Source organism: Plectropomus leopardus, chromosome 16 (assembly GCF_026936395.1).
Source record: "Plectropomus leopardus strain MGB_pleo_1.0 chromosome 16, ASM2693639v1, whole genome shotgun sequence".
NCBI lineage: Eukaryota > Metazoa > Chordata > Actinopteri > Perciformes > Serranidae > Plectropomus > Plectropomus leopardus.
Genome location: NC_142191.1, coordinates 22,408 through 47,500, shown reverse-complemented (window position 1 = coordinate 47,500; position 25,093 = coordinate 22,408). Strand labels below are relative to the sequence as shown.

General features: G+C 41.6%; 1 protein-coding gene across 1 annotated transcript in view; it reads left to right on the top strand.

Annotated features, from left to right (window-relative positions):
* adgrg6 (adhesion G protein-coupled receptor G6) overlaps positions 1-24,557 on the top strand; it is a 99,521-nt gene extending 74,964 nt beyond the window's left edge. Inside the window, exons 22-33 of the mRNA XM_088089028.1 lie at positions 621-767; positions 886-1,002; positions 2,008-2,053; positions 2,153-2,259; positions 3,997-4,124; positions 4,598-4,866; positions 4,966-5,068; positions 6,091-6,241; positions 6,867-6,999; positions 7,642-7,743; positions 8,315-8,473; positions 19,548-24,557. Of these exons, the coding sequence (XP_087945154.1) occupies positions 621-767; positions 886-1,002; positions 2,008-2,053; positions 2,153-2,259; positions 3,997-4,124; positions 4,598-4,866; positions 4,966-5,068; positions 6,091-6,241; positions 6,867-6,999; positions 7,642-7,743; positions 8,315-8,473; positions 19,548-19,750 (1,665 nt within the window). The 3' untranslated portion in view covers positions 19,751-24,557. The remainder of the gene's footprint in view (positions 1-620; positions 768-885; positions 1,003-2,007; positions 2,054-2,152; positions 2,260-3,996; positions 4,125-4,597; positions 4,867-4,965; positions 5,069-6,090; positions 6,242-6,866; positions 7,000-7,641; positions 7,744-8,314; positions 8,474-19,547) is intronic.
* Positions 24,558-25,093: the final 536 nt, after the last annotated feature.

The following is a 25,093-nucleotide window of genomic DNA, read 5'->3' as shown; positions in this document are numbered from 1 at the left end:
CACCCACGCACAGGTAACTCCATCTACACACAGGTGACAACACACAAACACACATTTAAGTGCACCCACACACAGGTAACCACCTACACACAGGTAGCTTTACCAGCACACAGGTAACTCTACCCACACACAAGTAACTCCACCCACACAAAGGTAACTCCACCCACACACAGGTAAACTCTCCTGCATTACTGATTATTCACTCCTTTATGGGCTTTTATTTTGAAGTTGTGAAGTTTGTTTGAGTTGATCATTTCTTCGTCTTCCTCTTGCTCCTCCTCCTCCTGCTCCTCCTCCTCTTGCTCTTCCTCCTCCTCCTCCTCCTCTTGCTCCTCCTCCTCCTGCTCCTCCTCCTCTTGCTCCTCCTCTTGCTCCTCCTCTTGCTCCTCCTTCTCCTGCTCCTTCTCCTCTTGCTCCTCCTCCTCCTCCTCCTCCTCCTCCTCCTCCTGCTCCTCCTCCTCTTCCTCTTCCTCCTCCTCCTCCTCCTCCTCCTCCTCTTGCTCCTCCTCCTCCTCTTGCTGCTCCTCCTCTTCTTACTCTTCCTCCTCCTCCTCCTCCTCCTCTTGCTCCCCCTCCTCTTGCTCCTCCTCTTGCTCCTGCTCCTCCTCCTCTTCTCTCAGGTGGATTTTGAGTCGGAGAGGATTAACCCTTTAGCTCAGGTGACTCTTCCTGCGTCTCTGCTGTCCAGTGTCTCTCTGAGTGACGCCGACAGATCGTCTCTGTCCAGGATCAACTTCCTGTTCTTCAGCAGCACAAACCTCTTCCAGGTGAGACCTCAAACACCTGAAACACGTCAAACATCTCACCTGCTGGTTGGTTTTGTTGAACCTGTCTGTGACATGATGAGATGAGGCTAAAAACTATGACGTTTGTTTGTTTGTTCAGAAAGAGCAGGACGGTCGCTCTCTGAACAGCTACGTGGTGGCCAGCAGTGTGGGCAACTTCTCCATCAGCGACCTGCCGGAGCCGGTGGAGATCCACATTGCTCACCTGTCTGAGCAGGTACAGCTGGACCTGTGTGTGTGTGTGTGTGTGTGTGTGTGTGTGTGTGTGTGTGTGTGTGTGTGTGTGTGTGTGTGTGTGTGTGCGTTTACATTGCAGTGTTGTCGTCTTTCATCAAGGTCCAGTGTTTTGGCCTCATGGGAATCTTTGGGCAGAAATGTAAACTTTAATAAGTATGTTTCCTTTAGTGTACAGAGCATTTCGTGTTGCATAGCAACCTGTAACTGAATGGATTTATATTTGGATTTGTTATGATGGACACACAAAATATTCAAAATTGGTGATGCCAAATGATTTTTTTTTTCAAATATTATATAAAAGAAAAAATAATGAACTGTAAAATTTAATTGCGCACATGGGACAAGTTTCAGTCTGCTGCGATCTGCAACCTCACTGTTTGATGCTTGATCCGAGCAAACAAGATGTTTTAAAAAAAGTTATTTTCTTATTTTCTAACTTTTATTTTAGTTTTTCTTTACTATTTTCATTATTTTTTTCTTCTTCTTTTAATTCTTCTGTTTTTCTATTTTGACTGTGTTATTTATTTTTTATCTTAATTGTTACTTTTCTGTTTTCATTTCATTTTATTCTGACTTTCATTTTTGTTTATTTACTTCTTTCTTCTTCTTTCTTCTTTCTTTTTTTCCGTCTTCTTATTTTTCCTTTAATTTTCTTTATTTAAATGTTTTGGGTTTTTTTTCATTATAATTTTGATTGTAGCTTTCTGTCATTTTATGGCAAGTTTTATTTTGTGTATTTTCTTAATTATTATTATATATTATATTATATATAATATCTTTTATTCTTATTTTTTTACATATTAACATTTAATATTCTTATTTTTGTGTATTTCCCTGTAACTTGAACTGATGTAGTTTCTTATTTAAAAAGTTAATTTGCACAGTACATTTTGCTGTGAAGAAAACAAAGATCATCTTAGAAATGTATATCTGTGATGAGAGAAGATGATGAATGTCTTTCTTTTCTTCTTGTCTCATCTCTCAGCCCAACCTGAATCCAGTCTGCATGTTCTGGGACTTCAGCATGAACAGTGAGTGTGTCTGTCGTTCAGCCGATGGGTTTTTTTGTTTTCTTCTTTCTGGTTTGGTGCTGATGGGAGCGTGCAGTAACTCCCCTGTGCTGCCACCAGGTGGAGCTGGAGGCTGGAACAGTGACGGCTGCAGAGCGTCCCGAGAATCCAGCAGCAACAAAACCGTCTGTCTGTGTGACCACCTGACGCACTTTGGCATCCTCATGGTGAGGCCGTGTGTGTGTGTGCGTGCGTGTGCGTGTGCTGCGTTTTAAAATCACAGGTCAGGTAGTTGAAGTTAAATAAAGTTTAGTGCCGACAGCTGGAACAGGATGAAAACATTTTTTAAAAAGTCTGGTTATAAAATTGTCTTTTAATTGGAAATTGTTTAAAGTTCACACCAGACTTCGGTTTGATTTTAGGTGTTTTAAGAAAACGTGTTGAATGAAGAGTTGCAGACGTCAGGATGCTGAGCGTGCTTTTTAACTCCTTGAAGTTCAGATGTCCTCAGCAAAGTGATTTAATTCCATTCAAAAACACGTGAAAGTCTTTTCTTTGTTTTGTTTTGGCAAATTGTTTTGTTCTTTTTACAAATTTTTTGACTAATTTTCGGACCACTTCTTCTCAAGCTGCTCAATGTCTTCTTGTGTTTTTATAAAATTCAAGCTTTTGTTTAGTGATGAAAAGTACATTTACTCAAGTACTATACAATTTTGATGTATTTTACTTGAGTATTTCCATTTTAATGCACTTCATACTTGTACTCCACCACATGTAATAAGAAAATATTGTACTTTCTTATTTATCTGAAAGTGATAATTACTTTTTAGATTAAAATTTTACACAGAGAACATACCAGTTTCTAAAATATCATATTATAAAGTATTTAAAATGAGCTCCTCCGCAACCAGTTACAACAAAAGTAGTTAAGTAATAGTAATATACTTAGACAGCAGTGGAATGTAATTAAGTACATTTACTTAAGTACTTGTACTTTACTTGAATATTTCTTTTTTCAGCTACTTTCCACTTGTCGTCCACTATATTTATTTAACAGCTTTAGTTACTTTACAGACTGTGATCATTAAAACAAAATATTATCAGATGATAAATTATAAAGTATTAAATAAGATTAAGCAGCCCAGCAGTTAAAAAGGTAATTAAAATGAGCTCCACCTTTACCAGCTGCAACGATTAAGTTTTGAGCACACTGATGTACCAGCAGTTATAACCCAGTTCTATAATATATTTAATTTTGAAATGGGACAAATTCTGCGTAACGAGAACTTATACTTCTGGTACTTCAAGTATATTTTGATGCTTATCTTTACTAAAGTAACATTTGAATGCAGGGCTTTTACTTGTATCAGAGTATTTCAACATTGTAGTATTTTTACTTCTATGAGAGATGTCAGTACTTCTATTAGTATCTAATTATTATTATTATTATTATTATTATTATTATTATTATTATACTGGAGCCAAAGTTGATGCTGATATAAAGTTCAAGAGTAACTTTTTTTTTTTTTTTGTCTTTTCAGTCTGCGATACTCAACTTACGGCCAGTGGGCCAAACCTGGGGGCCCCCCAACCATTTTCTAAGTCACAATAAAGTGATTGACACTGTGAATTGTTTTTGTCCTTTTAGTGTCCATAAGGTGCCAGAGACATAAAACAGCATCAAAATAGAGCCCTCACACCCCTGACAGAGGACACAGCTAAGACCCCAATGTCCTAAAATCCTAGAAATGTCCTAAAATCCAAGAAATGCCCCCAAACAGAGCGAGTCGAGTCTCCCTGCATTAATAACATGAATCACGACCATATGAACATTGGTGGTAAAGTTCAGTTTTTCTTTGGCTCATGTCATCGTTTCTGTTTTTCGTCTTTTCTTGGTGATGCGCTCTGACACCCGAGCTGAGCAGGACGGGATCTCATTGTCCCCTGTGTGTCTCTGTCTGCAGGACATCTCTGGAGCCTCACCGCACATCGACCCCCAGAACAACAAGGTCTTGACCTTCATCACCTACATCGGCTGCGGCATCTCCGCCATCTTCTCTGCCGCCACGCTGCTCACCTACATCGCCTTCGAGTGAGTAAATTATGAAAGCTTTTGGCAATGTTTTTCTTTTGACATTTTTAGCAATTTGTTTTCTTCAATATTTTTGGTGATTTTTAATAACCTTTGACAATTTGTTTTATTTTTCTTGAAAACATTTTGCATTTTCTCTTTAAAAATTGTGGGTTTTTTTCTGTAAACATTTTTGGTCATTATTTTAAAAAAATGCAATTAATTAATTTATTTTTTGGTGTTTATTTTGAGATATTTATTTTACATGAAATTGTTTTTGTCACTCAGAGAAGCTCAAGGACAAATATTTGTAGCTTTGGGGACCCCCATACAATATATTTATGTATTATTTGTTTGTTTTCTGTCAGTAAATGAATTAATAAATGATTCAGGGCTGTAGCCTGCGACGCTCGGGCAGAATGAGCAAATCAAGTTTTCAGTCGGATGACATTACAGCCTCATTTCTTGTTTTCAATCTTCTCTCCTTCGATCAGAAAACTGCGGCGCGACTACCCCTCCAAGATCCTGATGAACCTCAGCACGTCGCTGCTGCTCCTCAACATGGTCTTCCTGCTGGACGGCTGGTTGGCCAGTCTGGAGACGGACTGGCTGTGCCTGTCGGTGGCCGTCTTCCTGCACTACTTCCTGCTGACCTCCTTCACCTGGATGGGGCTGGAGTCCATCCACATGTACATCGCTCTGGTCAAAGTCTTCAACACCTACATCCGCAGATACATCCTCAAGTTCTGCGTGGTGGGCTGGGGTGAGTGAGGGCCGACACAGGACCAAAACCCTAAAAACCAAGAGTGGAGTGTGAGTCTGAGGTGATGCAGAGAGTGACGGGCGCTGTGTTTGGTTGCAGGTCTCCCTGCAGTGCTGGTGGGCATCGTAGTCGCGGTGGATAAAAGCTCATACGGCCTGCAGGAGTACGGCAAAGCTGAGTCAGGAGACGGATCCTCCGAGTTGTAAGTAGAACTTTGATACGGAGAGAGAATACAAAAATTATCATAATTGAGTATTTGTGACATGTACTGCTGAGTATTTCACAGGATATACAGAACACAGAGAGAGGCCACACTGCAGGACCAATTTAAAGTCTTCACTTTTCACCCTTTGAAATCTGAGCAACCCGCCTAGCTTGCAGGGAACATTTCCAAAATGCTTGCTAATGTTACTGCAGTGATGTTCCCTCTGAATGTCAGATAGCCACAGAGAGGTGTGGACGCAGAGACTTCAGTCTGACATGACTGACGTGAGATTAAATCCAGTTTAAAACCTTCACTGAGAAACGTTTAAATCACACTCGGTCGCACGGTCAAAAAGACGACAAGCTTCTCCTGCAGCGCTCTGTTCAACTAACCCTATGTCCAGATTCAAGGGAACGTCTTTAAAAACACAACATGCATTTTGGTCTTTGTACATTTTTGTATCTAACTGTGTTTTACAGTGTCTGAAAATGATTTTTTCTGAATTTTAAATGAACTTACTCTCATATTGTGGCCCGTAAAGTTCCACTAATGTTTTAAAGAAAACCTTTTCAGCTAACGTTCAGAGAACGTTTTAAGGATGTTTATCATTTCTAATAATGTTCCTGTGAGGTTTAATAAGATGTATTGTTTCAGCTTCAGCATGTTTTGGTGATGTTGAATGGTGACAGATCAGAGAATGTTTTTATAAAACGTTCCCACAATGTTACATAAGAACAAAGGAAGAAATACATTTCAGTTGAACCATAAACTTCTCTACACTAACAGGAAGATGATCTCATGGAAAAATACCACGTCTCTATAATTACGTTTCTATTTTGGCACAAAAACATTCAAATTCAAGAATATAGTTCCTAAAAATATTCAAATTAGCACAGAAAAAAAGAGTCGGAGAGTGTCAGTGAGGTCATGACTCTTATTTTTATAAAGAAGATTGACTTGACTTGACTTGACTTGACTTGACTTGACTTGACTTGACTTGACGTGTCCTCTGTCCCCAGCTGCTGGATCCAGAACTCGGTGGTCTTCTACGTCACCTGCGTGGGTTACTTCTGTCTGGTATTTCTGCTCAATGTGGCCATGTTCATCGTGGTGATGCTGCAGATCTGCGGCCGCAATGGCAAGCGCAGCAACCGCACGCTGCGAGAAGAGGTACATGCTCACCGCCACCTCATCACGGTCACGGCGGGAGGAAACAGCTCTCCGACCGCTGCTGAAGTCTGCGCCGCTGTGACTCGCTGAAACACGAACAGACACAGAGAAAAAACTGAACATGTGTTTTCTTTAAAAAACACCAAACCAAATATAAAATACAAGAAGCACTTCAACACAATGTCCAACACCATCTTTTTAACCAAATTTTTATTGATTTTTATTCCAAATCCAAAAATTTTAATTTGTGTGTGTGTGTGTGTAAAAAAGAAATTGGACATGATTTCTCCAAAAATCACTTCGCTTCGAGCAGTCGGGTCATCTGTGTGAGCGAGCCAGTGAGTCGGAGTCAGTGCTCGGGTACACTCGGGTACACTTGAACGTTCGGCTGTCGTTAATCACTTCCACGCTGCTCTATGGGCCAGTAGATCTGGGTATTTTATACTTTTGTAAACGCGGAAAAAGAGTTTTCTCTACTTCATGCGTCACTGAGCAGCTCTCATAGGAGTGAACGAGGCCCCGCCCCCACGGCTGTATCCAGATTTATAATACATCCATGCTTCTCCTCCTCCCCCTCCTCCTCCTCCTCCTCCTTCTTCCTCTAACTCTTCTTCTTCTTCTTCAGGTGCTCAGGAACCTGCGTAGCGTCATCAGTCTCACCTTCCTTTTGGGGATGACATGGGGCTTCGCTCTGTTCGCCTGGGGGCCCGTTAACCTCGCCTTCATGTACCTGTTCGCCATCTTCAACTCCCTGCAAGGTAACCTCAGGGGTCACCTCAGATCACACAGAGGTCACACAGAGGTCACACAGAGGTCATCTCAGGTCACACAGAGGTCACACAGAGGTCACCTCAGAGGTCACCTCAGGGGTCACCTCAGGTCACACAGAGGTCACACAGAGGTCACACAGAGGTCACCTCAGGTCACACAGAGGTCACACAGAGGTCACCTCAGGGGTCACCTCAGGTCACACAGAGGTCACACAGAGGTCACCTCAGAGGTCACCTCAGGTCTCACAGATGTCACACAGAAGTCACCTCAGGTCACACAGAGGTCACACAGAGGTCACACAGAGTTCACACAGCGACACGCACAGATTAGTTTTACAGTAGCAGAGGACATAGTAGGTCCTCTGAGGACAGTGGTGTGGTGTTTGGACACACAGATTATGTGTCCTCATGGTGTTTGGACACACAGACCGTCTGTCCTCATCGTGTTTGGACACACAGACCGTCTGTCCAAACACCATGAGGACGGGGCGGACAGAAATTGAGTTAAACAATGACTGATGAAGACACAAATGTTTAAAAGGTTTCAACTGTAAAACAGTGTGTGATTGTCTCTGTCTGTCTGAGTGATTGTCTCTGTCTGTCTGTCCCTCTGTTGTTCTCTGTCCTCAGGTCTCTTCATTTTTGTCTTCCACTGTGCCCTGAAAGAAAACGTCCAGAAACAGTGGAGAAGACACATCTGCTGTGGACGCTTCAGGCTGTCTGACAACTCAGGTACTTGTCCCTCTGTCCCTCTGTCTCTCTGTCCATCCAATGTGTCTCCAGGAGTCCTGTCAGGTTCCCACAGCAGCAGCAGCAGCAGCAGAGAACTTTATTAAAAAATAAAACCTTTGTCTCTGCAGCTTTGCGTCTCATAGAGAAGAGTTTAGAAAAACTAAATATTTCCTGAAAGTTTTGGAAAAGTTCTGGAAATCTGTTTCACAAACCTGTAAATTAACACATGATATTTTCAACAATAATTTCTATTTTTACAGTTTTTGGCTGACAGAGTGTGTCATTTGGGGGAATTTTTTAAAGAAGACATGCCTTGCTAAAAATTGCCAAACATTTGTGATGAAACAAAAAGAGCGTTTGTTTAAAAATCATCCAAAATATTGCCGTAAAGTTTTCTTTATTATTGCCAAAAATTTAAAAGAAAAAAAAGCCAAAATATTTTCTTTAAATCGCCAAAACAAATTTGAAAGAAAAAAGTCAAATAAAATAATGCCATATGGGTGTGTGTGTGTGTGTGTGTGTGTGTGTGTGTGTGTGTGTGTGTGTGTGTGTGTGTGTGTTGCGGCTGCAGACTGGAGTAAGACGGCCACCAACAACACTAAGAAGGTGAGCTCAGACAACCTGGGAAAGTCTTTGTCCTCCAGCTCCTTCGGCTCCAGCAGCGCCGCCAACTGGACCTCCAAAGCCAAAGCAACACTCAACCCCTTCACCAAGAGACACAGCACCACAGGTGAGACACACACACACACACACACACACACACACACACACACATCTGGAGGCTGCAGAGAGGATTATTTGTAAAGATGAGTTATGAGTTGGAGATGGAGGGAGGTGGAGGCCGTAAAGGTTGGGAATAAAGTTTGATGTGTTGAAATAGAAACAGGAGAGCTGATCTGAAGTTCGGTTTCTGTGCAGCAGCAGCAGGTTGGAGCGTTTCGACAGCTCGTCTGGAGTCGATCTCTCTGTGAGGAAACACAGCAGCACGCAGGCTTTCTGACTTTACTGCTCTGCAACAAACATCAGTCCGGCTCTTTAATTCATGTCAAACTACACCACACATCGTATTTAAAAACTCAAAAAACAAAACATCTGATGCTCAGAATCATCATCTTCCACCCGAAACTAGAGTTTATCTTTGGAGACGCTTGAAATGAGACGTGATTTTGATATTTTGTGTCTTAAATTTGTGACTTGGTGACTTGTATTCTGTTCCTCCTCACTATGATGACTGCACAGGTGTGTCTGAGGACGGTTAAACTCTGAAAATGTGACCATCACAATACCGCAGATTTAGAAAATGATTTTTTAAAAGCTAGGGATACTGTATAAGGAAAAAAAGAGAAAACTCAGCAAAAAATACATTTAAAATCATTGTAATTCCATAATGGATCAATGAAATTTTTAAGCACTTTTTCCAGATGATTTTCCTTTCCTTTCCTTATAAGTGACATCAGGTGACGTGGCTGCAGTTTTCAGAGACACACCTGTCAGGTGGATGGATATTCTTGGGAAAGTAGAATTGCTCACAAACACGGATTTTAACACATTTTTGTCCAGAATTTGGGAGAAAAATATGTGTTGAGTGAATGTAAAAAGTCTGAGATAATTAATTTAAAGCTGTAAAAAGTGTTTTTGTTGTAAAAGTGTGTGACATGTTTGTCTCTGAGTTTGTCTCTGAGTTTGTCTCTGAGTTTGTCTCTGAGTTTGTCTCTGGATGATGTGCTGACGCTCGTGTTTGTGCCTCTGTGTTTGGTGTGTAGAGAGTTCTTCTTCCAACCAATAGCAGGAGAGGAGCGCCGACAGGTAACGCTGAAGCTGATTGGCTGATTGACCCCCTTGCTTCCAGCATCGAGTGATTCGCTCTGCGTTTCCCAAAATGTGTTGAGCTCAAAGTGGATCAAATTTAATCAGACAAGAAGAAGAAAACAAAAACTTTGCTGTCAGACATTTTGGGAAAGCAACCACTGTGTGTTGTGATTGGCTGGTCACTGTGATGTCATACCAGTTCAAGCCATCTTGTTCCCAGTCTGAGACACACTGAGTGGGAGGAGGTCCACCTGTAGCTATTGACCCACCACTAAAACTTGCAGCTCCGCCCACCCAGAGTGCCCCAGGGTGCAGAAACAAGCACGCCACGACTGCATGCCACACTTGACCACACGCCACACCCAACTGCACGCCACACCTGATCCCCACACCTGACTGCCAGCACACCACAACTGACCGCCAGCACGCCACACCTGACCGCCAGCACGCCACACCTGACCACCAGCACGCCACACCTGACCGCCAGCACACCACACCTGACCGCCAGCACGCCACACCTGACCACCAGCACGCCACACCTGACCACCAGTACACCACACCTGACCACCAGCACACCACACCTGACCACCAGCACACCACACCTGACCGCCAGTACACCACACCTGACCGCCAGCACACCCGACTGCACACCACACCTGACTGCCACACCTGACCGCACGTCGCAACTGACTGCACGCCACAGTTGCCTGCAATCAACGACCAACTGCACACAACGACCGACTTCACGCCATGACCGACTGCGGGGTCGACCAACCTCCCGTCATGGCTGATTGCACGCCACAATCGACTGCCTCCCAGCTAACATCTGCCCCCTGTAACGTTTTTAATCAGAGCAGAGTAACAGCAGAGTAACAGCAGAGTAACAGCACAGTAACAGCACAGTAACAGTAGAATAACAGCAGAGTAACAGCACAGTAACAGTACAGTAACAGCACAGTAACAGCAGAGTAACAGCAGAGTAACAGCAGGGCAACAGCACAGTAACAGCAGAGTAACAGCAGAGTGACAGCAGAGTAACAGCACAGTAACAGCAGAGTAACAACACAGTAACAGTAGAATAACAGCAGAGTAACAGCACAGTAACAGTACAGTAACAGTGCAGTAACAGCAGAGTAACAGCAGAGTAACAGCAGAGCAACAGCACAGTAACAGCAGAGTAACAGCAGAGTAACAGCAGGGCAACAGCACAGTAACAGCAGAGTAACAGCACAGTAACAGCAGAGTAACAGCAGAGTAACAGCAGAGTAACAGCAGAGCAACAGCAGAGTAACAGCAGAGTAACAGCACAGTAACAGCAGAGTAACAGCAGAGTAACAGCAGAGCAACAGCAGAGCAACAGCGCAGTAACAGTGCAGTAACAGCAGAGTAACAGCAGAGTAACAGCACAGTAACAGCACAGTAACAGCAGAGTAACAGCACAGTAACAGCAGAGTAACAGCAGAGTAACAGCACAGTAACAGCAGAGTGACAGCAGAGTGACAGCAGAGTAACAGCACAGTAACAGCACAGTAACAGTAGAGTAACAGCAGAGTAACAGCACAGTAACAGCAGAGTAACAGCAGAGCAACAGCAGAGTAACAGCAGAGTAACAGCACAGTAACAGCACAGTAACAGCAGAGCAACAGCAGAGTAACAGCGCAGTAACAGCAGAGTAACAGCAGAGTAACAGCGCGGTAACAGCACAGTAATAGCAGAGTAACAGCAGAGCAACAGCAGAGTAACAGTGCAGCAACAGTGCAGTAACAGCAGAGTAACAGCAGAGTAACAGTGCAGTAATAGCACAGTAACAGCACAGTAACAGTAGAGTAACAGCAGAGCAACAGCAGAGTAACATTGCAGTAACAGTGCAGTAACAGCAGAGTAACAGTGCAGTAACGGCGGTTAGACTGTTTTTTTGTTTTTTTTAAAAGAAAACATGCCTACCAAACCGCAGGCTAGCCAAAGTAAAAATTGCCAAAATAATACCACTTATCACAGTCAGAAAACTGTCAGAACAGAAATACCGGTAATCGTTGGATTATCACATTTCCAGCCGTCTGTGGACACATACTGTCGGACACATTTGGATCTGGATGTTATTAATGAAACATGGCATGCTTAAGGACGCTCGCTGTCGTCCCTCACTCAACAGGAAGAGCAAAACTGAAGCAAAGAGACGCACACGGTTAAAAATGTTGATAACATGGCATCTGTGTCACCGGCAGCTTCTCATCATTTTAACGATCCTTTAGACTTCTCAGTTATTAATGATATAAAGTTTCCGCTCTGTTTGTCAGACACAGGACAGAGTCCTGATGTCCCTCACAGCTTCTGTCTCACTCAGATGTCAACTAACAACTCAACAACAGCGAAATCCTGCCCTGTTGATCACTGTGGATCACACACAGGCCCGTGGGCTGCAGTGTGTGTTTGTGTGTGTGTGTGTGTGTGCGCGCGTGTGCGTGTGTGCGTGCGTGCGTGTGTGCGTGTGTGTGTGTGTGTGTGTGTGTGTGTGTGTGTGTGTGTGTGTGTAATGGATGAAATTGTCTTTTTTCACATTTCATGACACATTTATCTGCACAATCCAAGCAGCACATTTAAACAAATATATATAGATTTTTTTTTACTTTCTCCCTGAAGTTAATTTATCCTATCCTTTTTGAGGATGTTTCTCAGATTTTAGAATATTTCTATGATTTCAGGACATTAGTGTCTTAGCTGTCTCCTCTGTCGGAGGGTGTTTGGGATCTATTTTGACGCAGTTTTATGCATTCTGGTACCTTATGGACACTAAAAGGGCAAAAACAATTCACAGTGTCAATCACTTTATTTTTATTGGGAATTAGAAAATGGTTGGGGGGCCACCAGGGGCCCTATCAGGGGCCACCTGATTTGGCCCACATGCTGTAAGTTGAGACTCACTGTCATGAACTCTGGCTGATCCTCCGCCGCTCGGCTGCTCTTCAGTCGTCACTCCGCCCCTCAGCCAAGCGCTTGACATCTGCGTGGAGTTTCCTGTTTCCTGTGTGGGTCTCTGGCTGCAGCTGAGGTGCTCTGAGGTTCAGGTTTGTGTTTCAGACGGATCAGAAACCTCCGCTGTGCTCAGACTGCAGAGTGTGAGCAGCATTTCATCAGCTCGTGGAGGTTATAGGCAGAGACGTGTCCAGACTGTAAAACACAGACACATAATGAGAACATCGGGGAACTGATGATTCTGGATCCAACACTAGATTTCAGTCCAGCAGTTACAGAACGAACCGTTCCCGCTCATTTCTGCACAACACCTGCAGATCTTTAGCACTCGCTCAAACAGTTAAAAAACGGATATTTTTGATATTCCTTTAAACTCTGTGAATGTAAGGGCTGCGGTCTGAGGGATCAAAATCTCATCTTCACAATAATCAGCATTTTTTAAAATGCTTTCTCACCTTAAACTTTCTCAGCTAACCTTTTCAGTTGTTTTCTTGAGATTTGTCAGTCGTCTGTTCAGGCAGCTTACTGCGACCCATATTCATGATTTTTGTTGGTTGCAACCTTTTGTGGATTTATTGATTATGATGCGAGCAAAGAAGTCAGGTGACGCAGTAAAATGCCCATGAGAGCGGCGATCAGACGGGTCAAACAAACACAGGACGTCAGTTCAGAAGACAGTCCCATATGAAACCAAAAATCAACGTTCAGATATTCTAACTTGCGGACATGAATAAACGTACATACTGAGTTTACATCAAGTGCATATTTCAAGTTGTAACAAGCATACATTTGCTTACCGCAACCATGATCTTTCCTGAACTGACCATGCAGTTATGGTACGTAAATCATTAACCCCGTGGTTTAACACTGCAGCCGTTACAGCAAACATACAGAAAATGATCAGGCAGCATGGTGTTCTCACTGTTGTTGATAAGCAAAGTGGTGATTTGACTCTGCTGTGAGCTGTTGCTGAGGACAGTCATGTATACATGTCTTTAGATGCAGCGTCTCACAGACTTCTCTCAGAGAGAAGACAGACTGAGCAAATAATACTCAGAGGAAAATATAGGATGTGGATAATGATATGAGGGATATATATTATATTGCATGTACATAATAGTGAATATAATAACACTTCAAAAAGAAAAAAAAAAGTTAAAAATATCTGAATAAAAATAAACAAATTAAAAAATAAAATAGTATTTTAAAATATCCTAAATAAAGAGATCAATAAAAAGAAAGGGGAGCTTGCACCTCAGTCACCCTCCAAGGTCCCACAAGGACTTGTGAAGTAGTGGGATTACTTTTTCAATCAGCAGTAAATTATATTTTTGAGTAACTTGACTAGCTCTGCTGCTCAATAACGTGATCATTTTTTCATTGATTGCACTGATTGTTGTTATTTTGGAGCCAAGACCGTTGACTAACTAAATATCCTGACAACAAAATACTTCTACCATGCTAAAATGTTTTAGTAGAGAGGCTGAACTGCAAAAGACAAGTGTAGAAATATATATAATATAATATCAGACTGTAAGCTGCGGTCTCGCTGCTGCTGCTGGTGAAGTGATGCAGTCCTCTGACTCCAGATGGACCGAGGAGGAAACATTCATTCTTGAAAATCTGTTTATTGTGTAAAACTAACTGACAGACACGGTTAGGACTGATGGTCAGCAGCGTTTGGCTGAATGCAACAATGTGAGAACACAAACACACTGTGATCTGATACAAACCAAACCATCCAGATTTTAGTGTCCAGCTTTCCACAGTTTTTTAACGTCTGTGAGGAGGCTCACTGGATGCTGACAGCATGTAAAGTACAATACTAACATTCACACTCAGTGTAAATGTTTTATCAGCAGGCTGCCAGATTTGTCACAGCATGTTTTTCGATGACGGTCTATACCTTCCAGTAACTGCCTCTACTGAGGAAGAGTTCAGCGTCTTCACACAGAACAACTGGACGTCTTTTGAGGAAATCTGCTTTTTGTCTGTTGTTCTCGATTCCAGCTTTGTGTCCTGACAAAAGGAGCCTTGAAACATTTCATTGTGGCTGGAGGCCACTTTTTATGTGCTGCTTTGGTCATCTGGACACCAGGACACTTCTGTCAAAAAAAATCATCGCTGTTAATCGTCCTCATCAGCAGCCAGAGATCCCCTGTTTCACCCAGCTGGGAACGTTTAAGTTAAGATCATCTCAAAAACACTTCACCCACAGAATGGCCTTTTAGTAAAAGGGTCTTTTTAAAACTAATTTTTAGGTCATTTTCTTGTCAGCTTTTACTAATTTCTCACAGTTTGTGGGACATTTCTTGTGAAGTTGCTCATTGCCTTTTTCCCATGTTTTTTGAAAGAAGTCAAACCAAGTTGCTCAGTTTCAAGGAGTTAAATAGCTTGTGAATTGGGTCCAAACACTGCACAAGAAAACTGATGTCCATCAAGGTTTTAAAGGCTTAAAAATTACTCAACTCAAACTATTGAATATAAAACGACCTGTATTTTTGTGGCTGTGACTTCAGAGTGTCCAGCAGAAACAGACGACATGTTTTGGGTCGTATCATCTCTCCGGCGCTGAACGCAGGATTTTATTTTTCTGGGCCGTGTCGGGCCATAATCAGCGCTGTCAGAACACGCCTCGAGTGTCCAGTTATGCAGGAATCGGTGGAGTCGTGTCTTTGGACGCCTCCAGCAGTCAATGATCTCCCACCGCCGCCGCTTCCTGATGCACAGAGACAGTGTTTGGAGGAGACGATGGGAATCACTGCTGCATGTTAAGCAACACGACATGACTACTTTATTTCTCTTGAGTTTATTCTGGCACCAGTTACAGGATGAGTCAGAGGCTCGCTGGATTATAAACGCTGTGATGGCACCTCAGCGCCAGAACACGGACAGTACGTGCTTTCTTTGGCACACATTACACAAGTTTAGCCTGATTGCTTTGGCTCAGTTTCCATAAAAAAGTTCCAAGCTGTAAAACTCTGATTACACAACAAGTAGTTCCAACCAAGCAGTCCGAACGGTCCACAGGACATTTTTTCTATGCACAAAAATATTTATTGTTTTTATGTTTACAAAACAACCAATAATGAACAGATCACATAAATCAACAAAAACAGAAAAAAGATAGACAACATGCAAAATATGGGAAAAATAAAGTACAACAATACACAATGACACTGTAGTAACGAGGTCCGCAGGACATTTAGCATGTGCTCAGATCAGCACTGATAATATTACTCTGTCATTTCTTAGCTCTTTGAAACCTGAAAATTTGATTTGATCTTTTTTGAAAACATGGAGAAAAAAGACAGAGAGCAACTGGGAAAGAATTGTCAAGTCAAGTCAATTTAATTTATAAAGCCCATTTTTCCAAAACATGGTTTGCCTCAGAGGGCTTTACAGCGTACGACATCCCTCTGCCCTTAGACCCTCACATCACCCGAGGAAAAACTCCCGAAAAAGAACCCCTGTAACGGGAAAAAAAAGGGGAAGAACTCAGGAAGAGCGGCAGAGGATGATGAGGGATCCCTCTTCAGGACGGACAGACATGTAATAGATGTCGTAAATAACAACTGAAATACAATCATGGCAAAAAGGAAAGAGAAGGGGGGTACACAGCAATAATGGAGACAGATGCATGTCACATTACAATAACTATAGCTGTAAAATCACTAAATGCACTCTCTGATAATATTGTGGGCATTGATAAGAATCCCATGCGTATATTGATAGTGGAGGCGTGGCTCATAATAAAGGCAGTAGAGGGTTGCGTCAAGCACGATTACGGCATCAGCGCAACCAGGACCCAGAACAAGTCTCCTACAGTCTTTCTAAACAGATCGGTTCAGCTTTTCCAAATTCTCATCAGTTGCCTCGCTGCATGTTGATGATGTACCAGCCATCTCCGCATGTGCTTCCTGTCCTCTTCTCTGAAGTTCAACCAAAACACGTCTCCAGCTATGTGATCTCGGGATCAAGTGGAAAATTAAGTCAAAATATGCTGTTATGAATAGAGCTGCTGTTGTTAAGCCTGGATGTGACCCAACGTGGCTTCATGCTGCCTGGCTGTTGTACTTGTCGGGCTCTGAGGTCCTGATATCACAAGGACAGGAGAAGGAAAAACGCCAAACCGTCCAACCTCACTTAACGAGGAAAAAGAAGAAACAGTAGACCATGACCAGATTGCCTGGGAAGAGCATCAGTTATTCTGCTCAAAGTCAGAGGTTAACGCCACACTGTGACTATATGTAAAAAAAAAAAAAAAAAAAGGAAATAGAGAATCAAAGGTACAGATGGTAAAAACAACCACTAAGTGCCATTAACCCTTTGAAACCTCAGCAAGTCGGCCTGATTTCGTTCACAAACATGGGAAGAAGGCAACAAGCAACTTAACAAGACATGACCGAAAAATATTTTCTGAAAATAAACATAAAAAATGAAGTCTAAAAAAATAAATAACAAGTACAATTAAAGTACATGTATGTGTATTTTTTTCTGTAACATAATTTTAAATATATAATTCTAGAATAATAAAAAACAAATCTGGACATTTTTCCCTGGACATTTCCTGCCAAGCTGCTCATTGCCTTTTATACAATACATGAAAACTTTATTTTAAAAAAAATATCAAAAATTTGCTCAACTTTCAAAAGAGGCAGTACTTGTGAAAAGCATCTAAATGCTCATCAAGTGGTGTATTTTTTCATTCATTGACATCTGCTCAAAATTAGGAGACAGCTGCAGTGAGAGTGAATAATTCTGATTGCATCCCAAATGTATCTTAAAGCCAACATGATTTAAATCTTATAGAGCATAATATGTAGCCCAGGAGTCCAGTGACAAAGAGGGCAACATGTGACGAGAATGTGTTGTCATGGTAGCTCAGTATGGGACTTTGGAAGAAGGTAGACGATAGATTTATTAGTTCGGTAGATTTTCATTTGTTCTTGATGCGGTTATATCTTTGGAGTTGAAGGATGAGTTGATTACAATAAGCAGCTACTGTGAAGATTCCATCCAGTTGTTTGGGCATGTTGCTGCTGGTGGCATCATTCAATTCCTGCGGTGCATTTTTTGAATTTGCATCAGAGTCTTGTGTCCTTATGGCTCTTAACAAGGTCCAGGGTCAGGGATTAACCATGTCTCTGTGAAGATGTGCGCAGAACAGTCTCTGATTTCCCAGTGCTGAGTGAGCCTCAATCGCATCTCATCCACTTTATTCTCCTGCGACCGGACATTAACCAGAAGGAGGCTTGGTAGAGGGCAGCTCTCGATCCAAGTCGAGTCCGCCTCGCCGTAATGCTGGCTCTCCTCCTCCTCTTTGTCTGGCACTCTCAGTTTCGTTTATCGTCTCTGGTCTGACTGGCCGCTCGGCGTATGCCATTGGTGGGAATTCTCTTGCATTCTGCTGCACTCAGTCCAAACTCCACACAACTTTTCCTGATGTTGAATATGATGTTGAGTTTAACTGGAGTTTGATAACTGTGTCAGACAGACATTGATAAACCCTTTTAGCTGTTTTTTTGAATAACACATTTAGAGATGTTTAGTCTTGGCTGAAGGCCACCATGGATGCTCTTCTTTGGATTGTTTACTTTTACACAGACGGTGCCAGATATCACTGCACATCTCTGTCCATAACGTGGATATATGATGAGAAAAATTAGGTTAGTCTTTGACCATTTGCTCTCCATTTTGCCCACACTCACACTTTACTGTTCTCATGCAACTGTAACTTAAGCTTTGTCATGTTTTTTTGGCTGTAAAATAATTATAAATTTCTCTTCTGTGTGTTAATGTGTAGAACGGGTCTTAAAACATGCTACCTCTGTTAAAGCTGTAATCCTGTCTCCACCACACATTGAATACATTTACATGCACTGTAAGAAAGCCCCAAAATATTAATGTTTCCCCTTATTCTGAAAAAGACAATATTTCTATCAAGTTGACATGGCAAATAAAAATTAATATTCCACTAATATTTCTGTTTATATGCAGCTGTGCACTCTGATTAACACGTCGTTCATCACGTCAGAATATGGAAGAGTTGAACGCCTGTAGCCACCTGCACTATCTTGCTTTTTTGCATGAAAATAGGATTTTTCCAAAGTTTTCCTATTAGTGGTGGACTTGTTATACCAGTAATACTCAACTCACAGCCTGTGGGCCAAATCTGGCCCCCAATAGGGTCTCAGGTACCCCTCAACCTGTTTCTAATTGACAGTAAAAATAAAGTGATTGACCATGTGAATTGTTTTTGACCTTTTAGTATCCATAAGGTGCCAGAGTGCATAAAACAGCATCAATATAGAGCTTGTTGGGGCGACCTCTAGCTCACTGGCTAGAGTGTGCTCCCCGTGTGCCTGAGGTTTCTGCAGCGGTCCGGGTTTGAGTCCAGCCTGAGGCCCTGTGCTGCATGTCATTTCCCCTTTTCTCTCCCACCTTTCCTGTCTCTCTCACACTGTCCTATAAATAAAGGGAAAATGCCCCCGAAAAAATAATCTTAAAAAAAATAGAGAGCTTGTTGATCAAAAAAGGAGCCAGTGGAGGATCCCCAACACCTCCCGACAAAGGTCCTAGCTTATAATGTCCTAAAATGCTAGAAACGCCCTAAAATCATAGAGACGTCCTCAAATTCTAGAAAAAGAGGCACAAAGCTGATGGTAAGAGAGAGGCCGTGTGTCACAAACTGCAGTTAAAACCCTGATTGAGACACATATTCGTAATGCGCATTCATGTCTAAGGGATGCTCCCTAAAACCTGAATATGATCAGCTTGTTCCACACATCTCAATCAGAAAATGTTTAATAGAAACAGAATAAAGCCTAATTTGGAGTATCCAAACAGAACATGCATTAACAGGACCCGTAACATTTGTAATGGCAGAGTATTTGTGTGCATGTAAGCGTGGTCACTGTGACAGACGTCCTGAATGATTCTCAACCTTAACTTTTTAATAATTATTACAAGGTCCTTTGACACTAACTGTGTCCCTTTCTATTTTTTCTCCCTGGTTGCAGATAAATGTTACTCCAGCCAGACCAGCCCAAAGTGCGTGTCCTCATGCTCCTCCTCCTCAGAGGCGGAGCCCAACTCTTCCTCCTCCATCCTCCCCGTCAGCCAGATGATCGACAAGGTCAAAGGTTACTGCTCCACGCGCTCCGACAACTTCTACAAGAACATCATCCTGTCTGACAGCTTCTCCCATAGCACCAGGTTTTAGAGCTGTCCTCAGTGGAACTTCCCCGCCTGTATTGGATCACAACTTCACCATCCTAGCGGCTACAGGGACAGAGGAGGTTTCTGTTTAAGGGTCCAGTATGAAGTGCAACACTGAAGCCGACTCGCTTTTCTGGGACTATCCGTGATGTTATTTAAGGCTTTGCTTTGGTTCTGGAACTGCCCACAAAACTTTGGAACATTTTGTGTTCCTGAACTACTCCTAACAGCCCGGAGCTTTCTGATGGCCTCAACAGTCCAGATTCCTTTGTGCTCTGGAAACTCTTCAGTCTTTCTGGATCTCTTCTCCAGCCTCAGCCAGAAAGGATGGACATAAAGACTCTAAAGACTCTTAAAGAGAATCGTAGAACCCTTCAGCATTCTGACACACCCTGAACCAACATGCTCGAACTCTCTGACAGCCTCGACAGTTCAGAGTCTTTCTGTTCTGGAACCTCTTCAGTCTTTCTGGATCTCTTCTCCGGCCTCAGCCAGACAGGATGGATTTTGGAGTTCTGAAGTATGTTATTGAGGACGTGTAGAACCCTGCGGGCTTCTGAAACAGCCTGAACAACACTGTAGAACCTTTCTGGCTTTTCATTGCAGCAAAACACGTTCTTGAACATCCAGTTTTCTCTCTCCTGCCTCTCACTTCTGCATCCTTCCAACCATCCTTCCCGGCCCCTGGAGCTGTGAATCGCATTTCCTGTTCCCCATAACTGTAATTGTGTGTCTTCATGTTCCTTTTTTCCCAGAAAGGAGCCCCAGTTTAACAGTCATTTTAATTTAGACTGATAAGCATACATACATTTGTCTCCATATCTCAATACATCCTCATCCCAATTCGTCACATGTTGCCTCTTTGTCAGTGGACTTCAGCATCTATATATTACACTCTAGGTGCACGTGGTTATGTTTAGGCAGCAACAACACATGGCAACCAACGCTGGGATGTCAGCAAACACACATGCTGGCATGGATGGTCAGGATTAGGGGAAGGAGGCACATGGAAAGGTGGAGGAAAAAAACATCACAATCAGATGGAAGACAACACTGGATTCCTGCATGAAAGTCTGGGGTTTGTTGGATCCATCCATCACCCCTCCTGCCCGCCCTAAAGGGACCTTCAAGCTCATTATATTACATTGTTACTGGCTGCATTTCAAGCTGACGCCATCCAGTGGCATATCATGTGGACGCGGCAGGTTTTGTCCAGCTGCGCTTTTAACCAATGCTGCCCATCTGCGTATCATGCTGCCGCGGCAGGCGCCATCCGGCGGTGTATTATAACCCCACGAATGGTTCTGTTAGACAGCATTCTCAGCTGATGTTATCAAGCGGTGTATCATGTGGACACAAAAGGTGGCTTTTGGTGTTGGGATGTTACTCCGACAGCCCTGCAAAAGCGGCGGTATTTGACAAATGAATATCATGAATATGAACGGGCTCGCAATACCATAATACCAGCCAAGCCTACTAATTAGGTGACACAGTTTTCCTTAGTACCCAGGTAAGCAGTACAGCTACACAATGTAAGCCAGAGTCTCCATTTTAACATGTTGTCGTTGCTTTGTGTGAAAGTTTGTGCCAGTTGTCTAAAATCTGCCTTTTCATGCAGAATGTGTAAAAAGCAAAGTGTGAACTTGCTGCAACAAACTGCTAACAACCCAGAGATCAAGTTAAGATAATCAAAGCTGTACATTAAGGTTTAAAATCCCAGTTTCTCCTGGATAATTAGGGGCATCTGAAAGCTATGGAGTGGTCACAGAACGTAGATGCGATTCTACTGTATCATATATCATATCAAATGTCAAAATCAGCTGACCTGGCAGCCAATCTGAGAAGAAAGAGCAGAGAGCAGAGATAACAAGGGGGAACAGGTTGTGGTAGTTAAAAAGTCGGCTGTTATGCTTTGGTGTTTTTTAATACTGTGATGTTTGTTGGAAGTGTTTGTGCAGCCATATCCCGTGTAAATACCGATGATCTATCTATTCTATGTGCCTTACTCTGTAGTGTGATAATGTGTCCGGATGGTTGCTTTTGTTCATGCCTTAACAGGGTCCTGGAAGGGTCCGCGAGACTGTACATACAAACCCGAACCCTCTGTGGCTCCCCGCGCTGCCAAGGCGCACCCTCTCCACCTCGTTGACAAACGAGTCATGGCCACAGAAAGTGCACAACCGAACAGAATACAATTAAAAAAAAAATTAAAAGTTCGTCTTTCACATGAAAGCTGCAGAGCAGTTGATCAAGATGCTTTTTGGTGAAACTAGTAACCCTTTGATACCTGAGCACATTGGCTTGATTGCTGTCAAATATAGAAATATAGTTTTTTTCTAGCTTTAGTCTTTTTCTCCCTAGCCTTTCAAAAATGCTAATGCAATAATGCAATACCAATTTCTTGCAGTTTGTGAGACATTTATTACCAAGACAAAAAGTGTAAAAATGACAAATTGCCACCATAACTGTATTTAAACTGAAACAAATGATCAGTTGTTGTTGTTATTATTATTATTATTATTATTATTATTATTAGTAGTAGTAGTAGTAGTAGTAGTATTTGGCCACAGCAGGTGAACCCTTTAAAATCAGAGCTAATTGGCTTTATTTCTGTCAAAAACACTGAAGGAAGCCAGTGAGCGATGAGAGAGGAAATGAAATAATAATTAGCAAGAAATTAATAAAAGGTTCAAGACAATAACCTGAAAATTAGTGGGGAAAAAAAGAGAAAAAGAAAGTTTGAAAAACAAGGCAAACAAGACATAGAGAAGTGCTTTTCACTAATTAACAACTAATGATAATTATGAATATATCTTTTTGCCCAGACATTTTTCCCTGGTTTAAAAAAAATCTAAATTACTAATTTCTTACTATTTGTGGGACATTTCTCATCAAGTTGCTCATTGTCTTTTTCCCATGTTTTTGGAAGAAATTGCACTAATTTGCTCAGAGGTCAAAGGGTTAAATACTTGTGAAAGGCATTCTGAAAGCAGCACAAGAAAAGGGAAGTTGCTCCAGGTTTCAAAGGGTTAAACCAAATTAGAGATTTTTCTCATGATATGTACATATATTATAATGTACATTGTACTGAAAGCTGAAACACCTGAGGAGATCGATGCTCACCGAATTATTGTTCGAAATATCTCTCAAAATGTCTTGAAGCTTTAAACTGTCCAAACAAACGTTCTTGACAAACCCATGTTGTTAGATTTCAAAACTTGGTGGCAGTAATATATAATTTACTTCCTTGAGTTTACACTCTCTCCTTCAAAGTTTGAACTTCCCTTCATGTGGCAGATCGGACGTTCAAACTGTGCGCCGATGGTCGGTGGCTTGAGGATAAATAACCCAACAGGGACATTAGAGCCAAACTGCTTTGGTAAGTTTAGCAATCATACAGGCCGTCATTTATGGCCACGGCATTTTGTTCCACTGAAAAATCCTGTTTGTATTTATTTTTATTTTTTATTCTATGACGTCCAATAGCTTTGTTTTCACAATCGCAGCGTGAAAAACAACATTCGCTGCAGCTGCCAGGATGATATCATTACCTGAATGGTCAGTTCTTCCAAATTACTTTTTTTTTTTTTTTTAACATTTTCCCTTGTGGTGTCTGGGCTTTCACATAGTTTGGGTTTTATACAGCTGGGTTTTGAGAACGCCCACCAACACTTAAACACAACAACGGTAAACACAATTTCACTTGTGGTGCTTAAATAATCAAATTTGGCATTTTGAAAAGTCAACAGTGATTGTTCCCACTGGAGTCTGTTGATAGTGAGTTCTGTAAATTATCCTGACGAATCTTATTATGGTTTTCATGCTTTTATGATCTTAGCACCACAAGTGAAATGATGTTTATGACAAATGTTCTGGAGTGGTGGAGATCAGTAAACCTCAGCGTGGCTCATTGCACAGCTCAGTACCACGAGCAGTGAGAAAATCAGCTTTTATGTGTGTGATTTGTTTTGAATAAGCTTTTAATGAAAAAAGTGGATGCACAGTGTTGTAAAAAGCAACAGGTCCAGCACAGAGCTCTTTTATTTCATCATTTATTGCAAAAACACCCAACTTTTTTCATCAAATATAATGCAAGTTTCAGTAAAAGTCAAAATATCAGTATGTCAGGTGTGTCCCCACAGAGTGCTGCAGGAATGAGTCCTAAAACTTGGAAATTAGTTCACATTTTTGCACTTATTGAAATGGGTTTTTATTTAGATGTCTGACATAAGGTCTGTGGTTAACGCAAGCTGAAGAGACTTTCAGGTTTTGCTCTGCGACATAAAATTTGTCAGTACATCCCTCACTGTGAACTGAAGCTTTTATTTAGGGTTCCCGCACAATCTTAAAAAGTCTTCAAAGGCATCAAATTCCTTAATCTAAAAATAAGGCCTTAATTGGCATTAAATTGACTAAAATTAGTCTTACATAAGTCTCAGACATGGTAAGTAGGATTTTATTAATTGTTTTCTTCTATCATTGTATTGCAAATTCTAAAAATAATTGGTGAAATCAATTTATTTTTTTGTTAAATAATTTAATAAATTCCTCTTCTTAATCTCATCATGATGGGAATCCAAGCAGTGGAATCAGAAATGCAGAGTGAATACCACAAAATCACTAAGAAAACCAACCAGAAATGCCAAACATTCCCCACTTCTTAACCAAATAGATACTTTTATGATGATATGATATGTTTTACTCTAAAAAGTAGTTTTTTTTTAATTTTATATTTGATGTAGATTATTGTACTTTTTCACCGGACAAAAAAGTAATGTTTTATGTCACAATAAACATTTGTGCAAATTAAATTTGTCCTTCAGTTTTGGTTATTGTAAAACTGGTCAGCATTTAAATGTCTTAAATCAACCTTGCCTTAAGCTGCAGGAATCCTGCATCCTGCTGAATCATTTGTCTTTAAAAAAAAAAAACAGTTGCTACCAAGTGACTAAATGAGACTACAGAACGTCCTCAGGCCGAACACGGCTTTACAGCCTCACCGTGGTGGAGATGTTATGTCATGTCACTGATGTGAACATTTAGAACATTTTTTGCTACTGGCTGTTGAACTGAGGCTTCAATAGTCCTGAAAGCTGTGTTCATTTGTGAAGATTATCTTGCTGAACAAAGCATGCAAGTGACAAGTATCATAAATGTTGTGTTTGCCACAGAGCAGATTTTCTACAATGTAATATATTTATAGAGCTCATTAAAGGCTATCTATAAAAAATGTATTATTATTACTATTATTCCCATCCCCAAATCCAATGGAAGAATCACATAGGCTTTTTGACAAGGGAACCTGGGCGACACCAACTCCCACATTGACCTACAAATAAATATCATC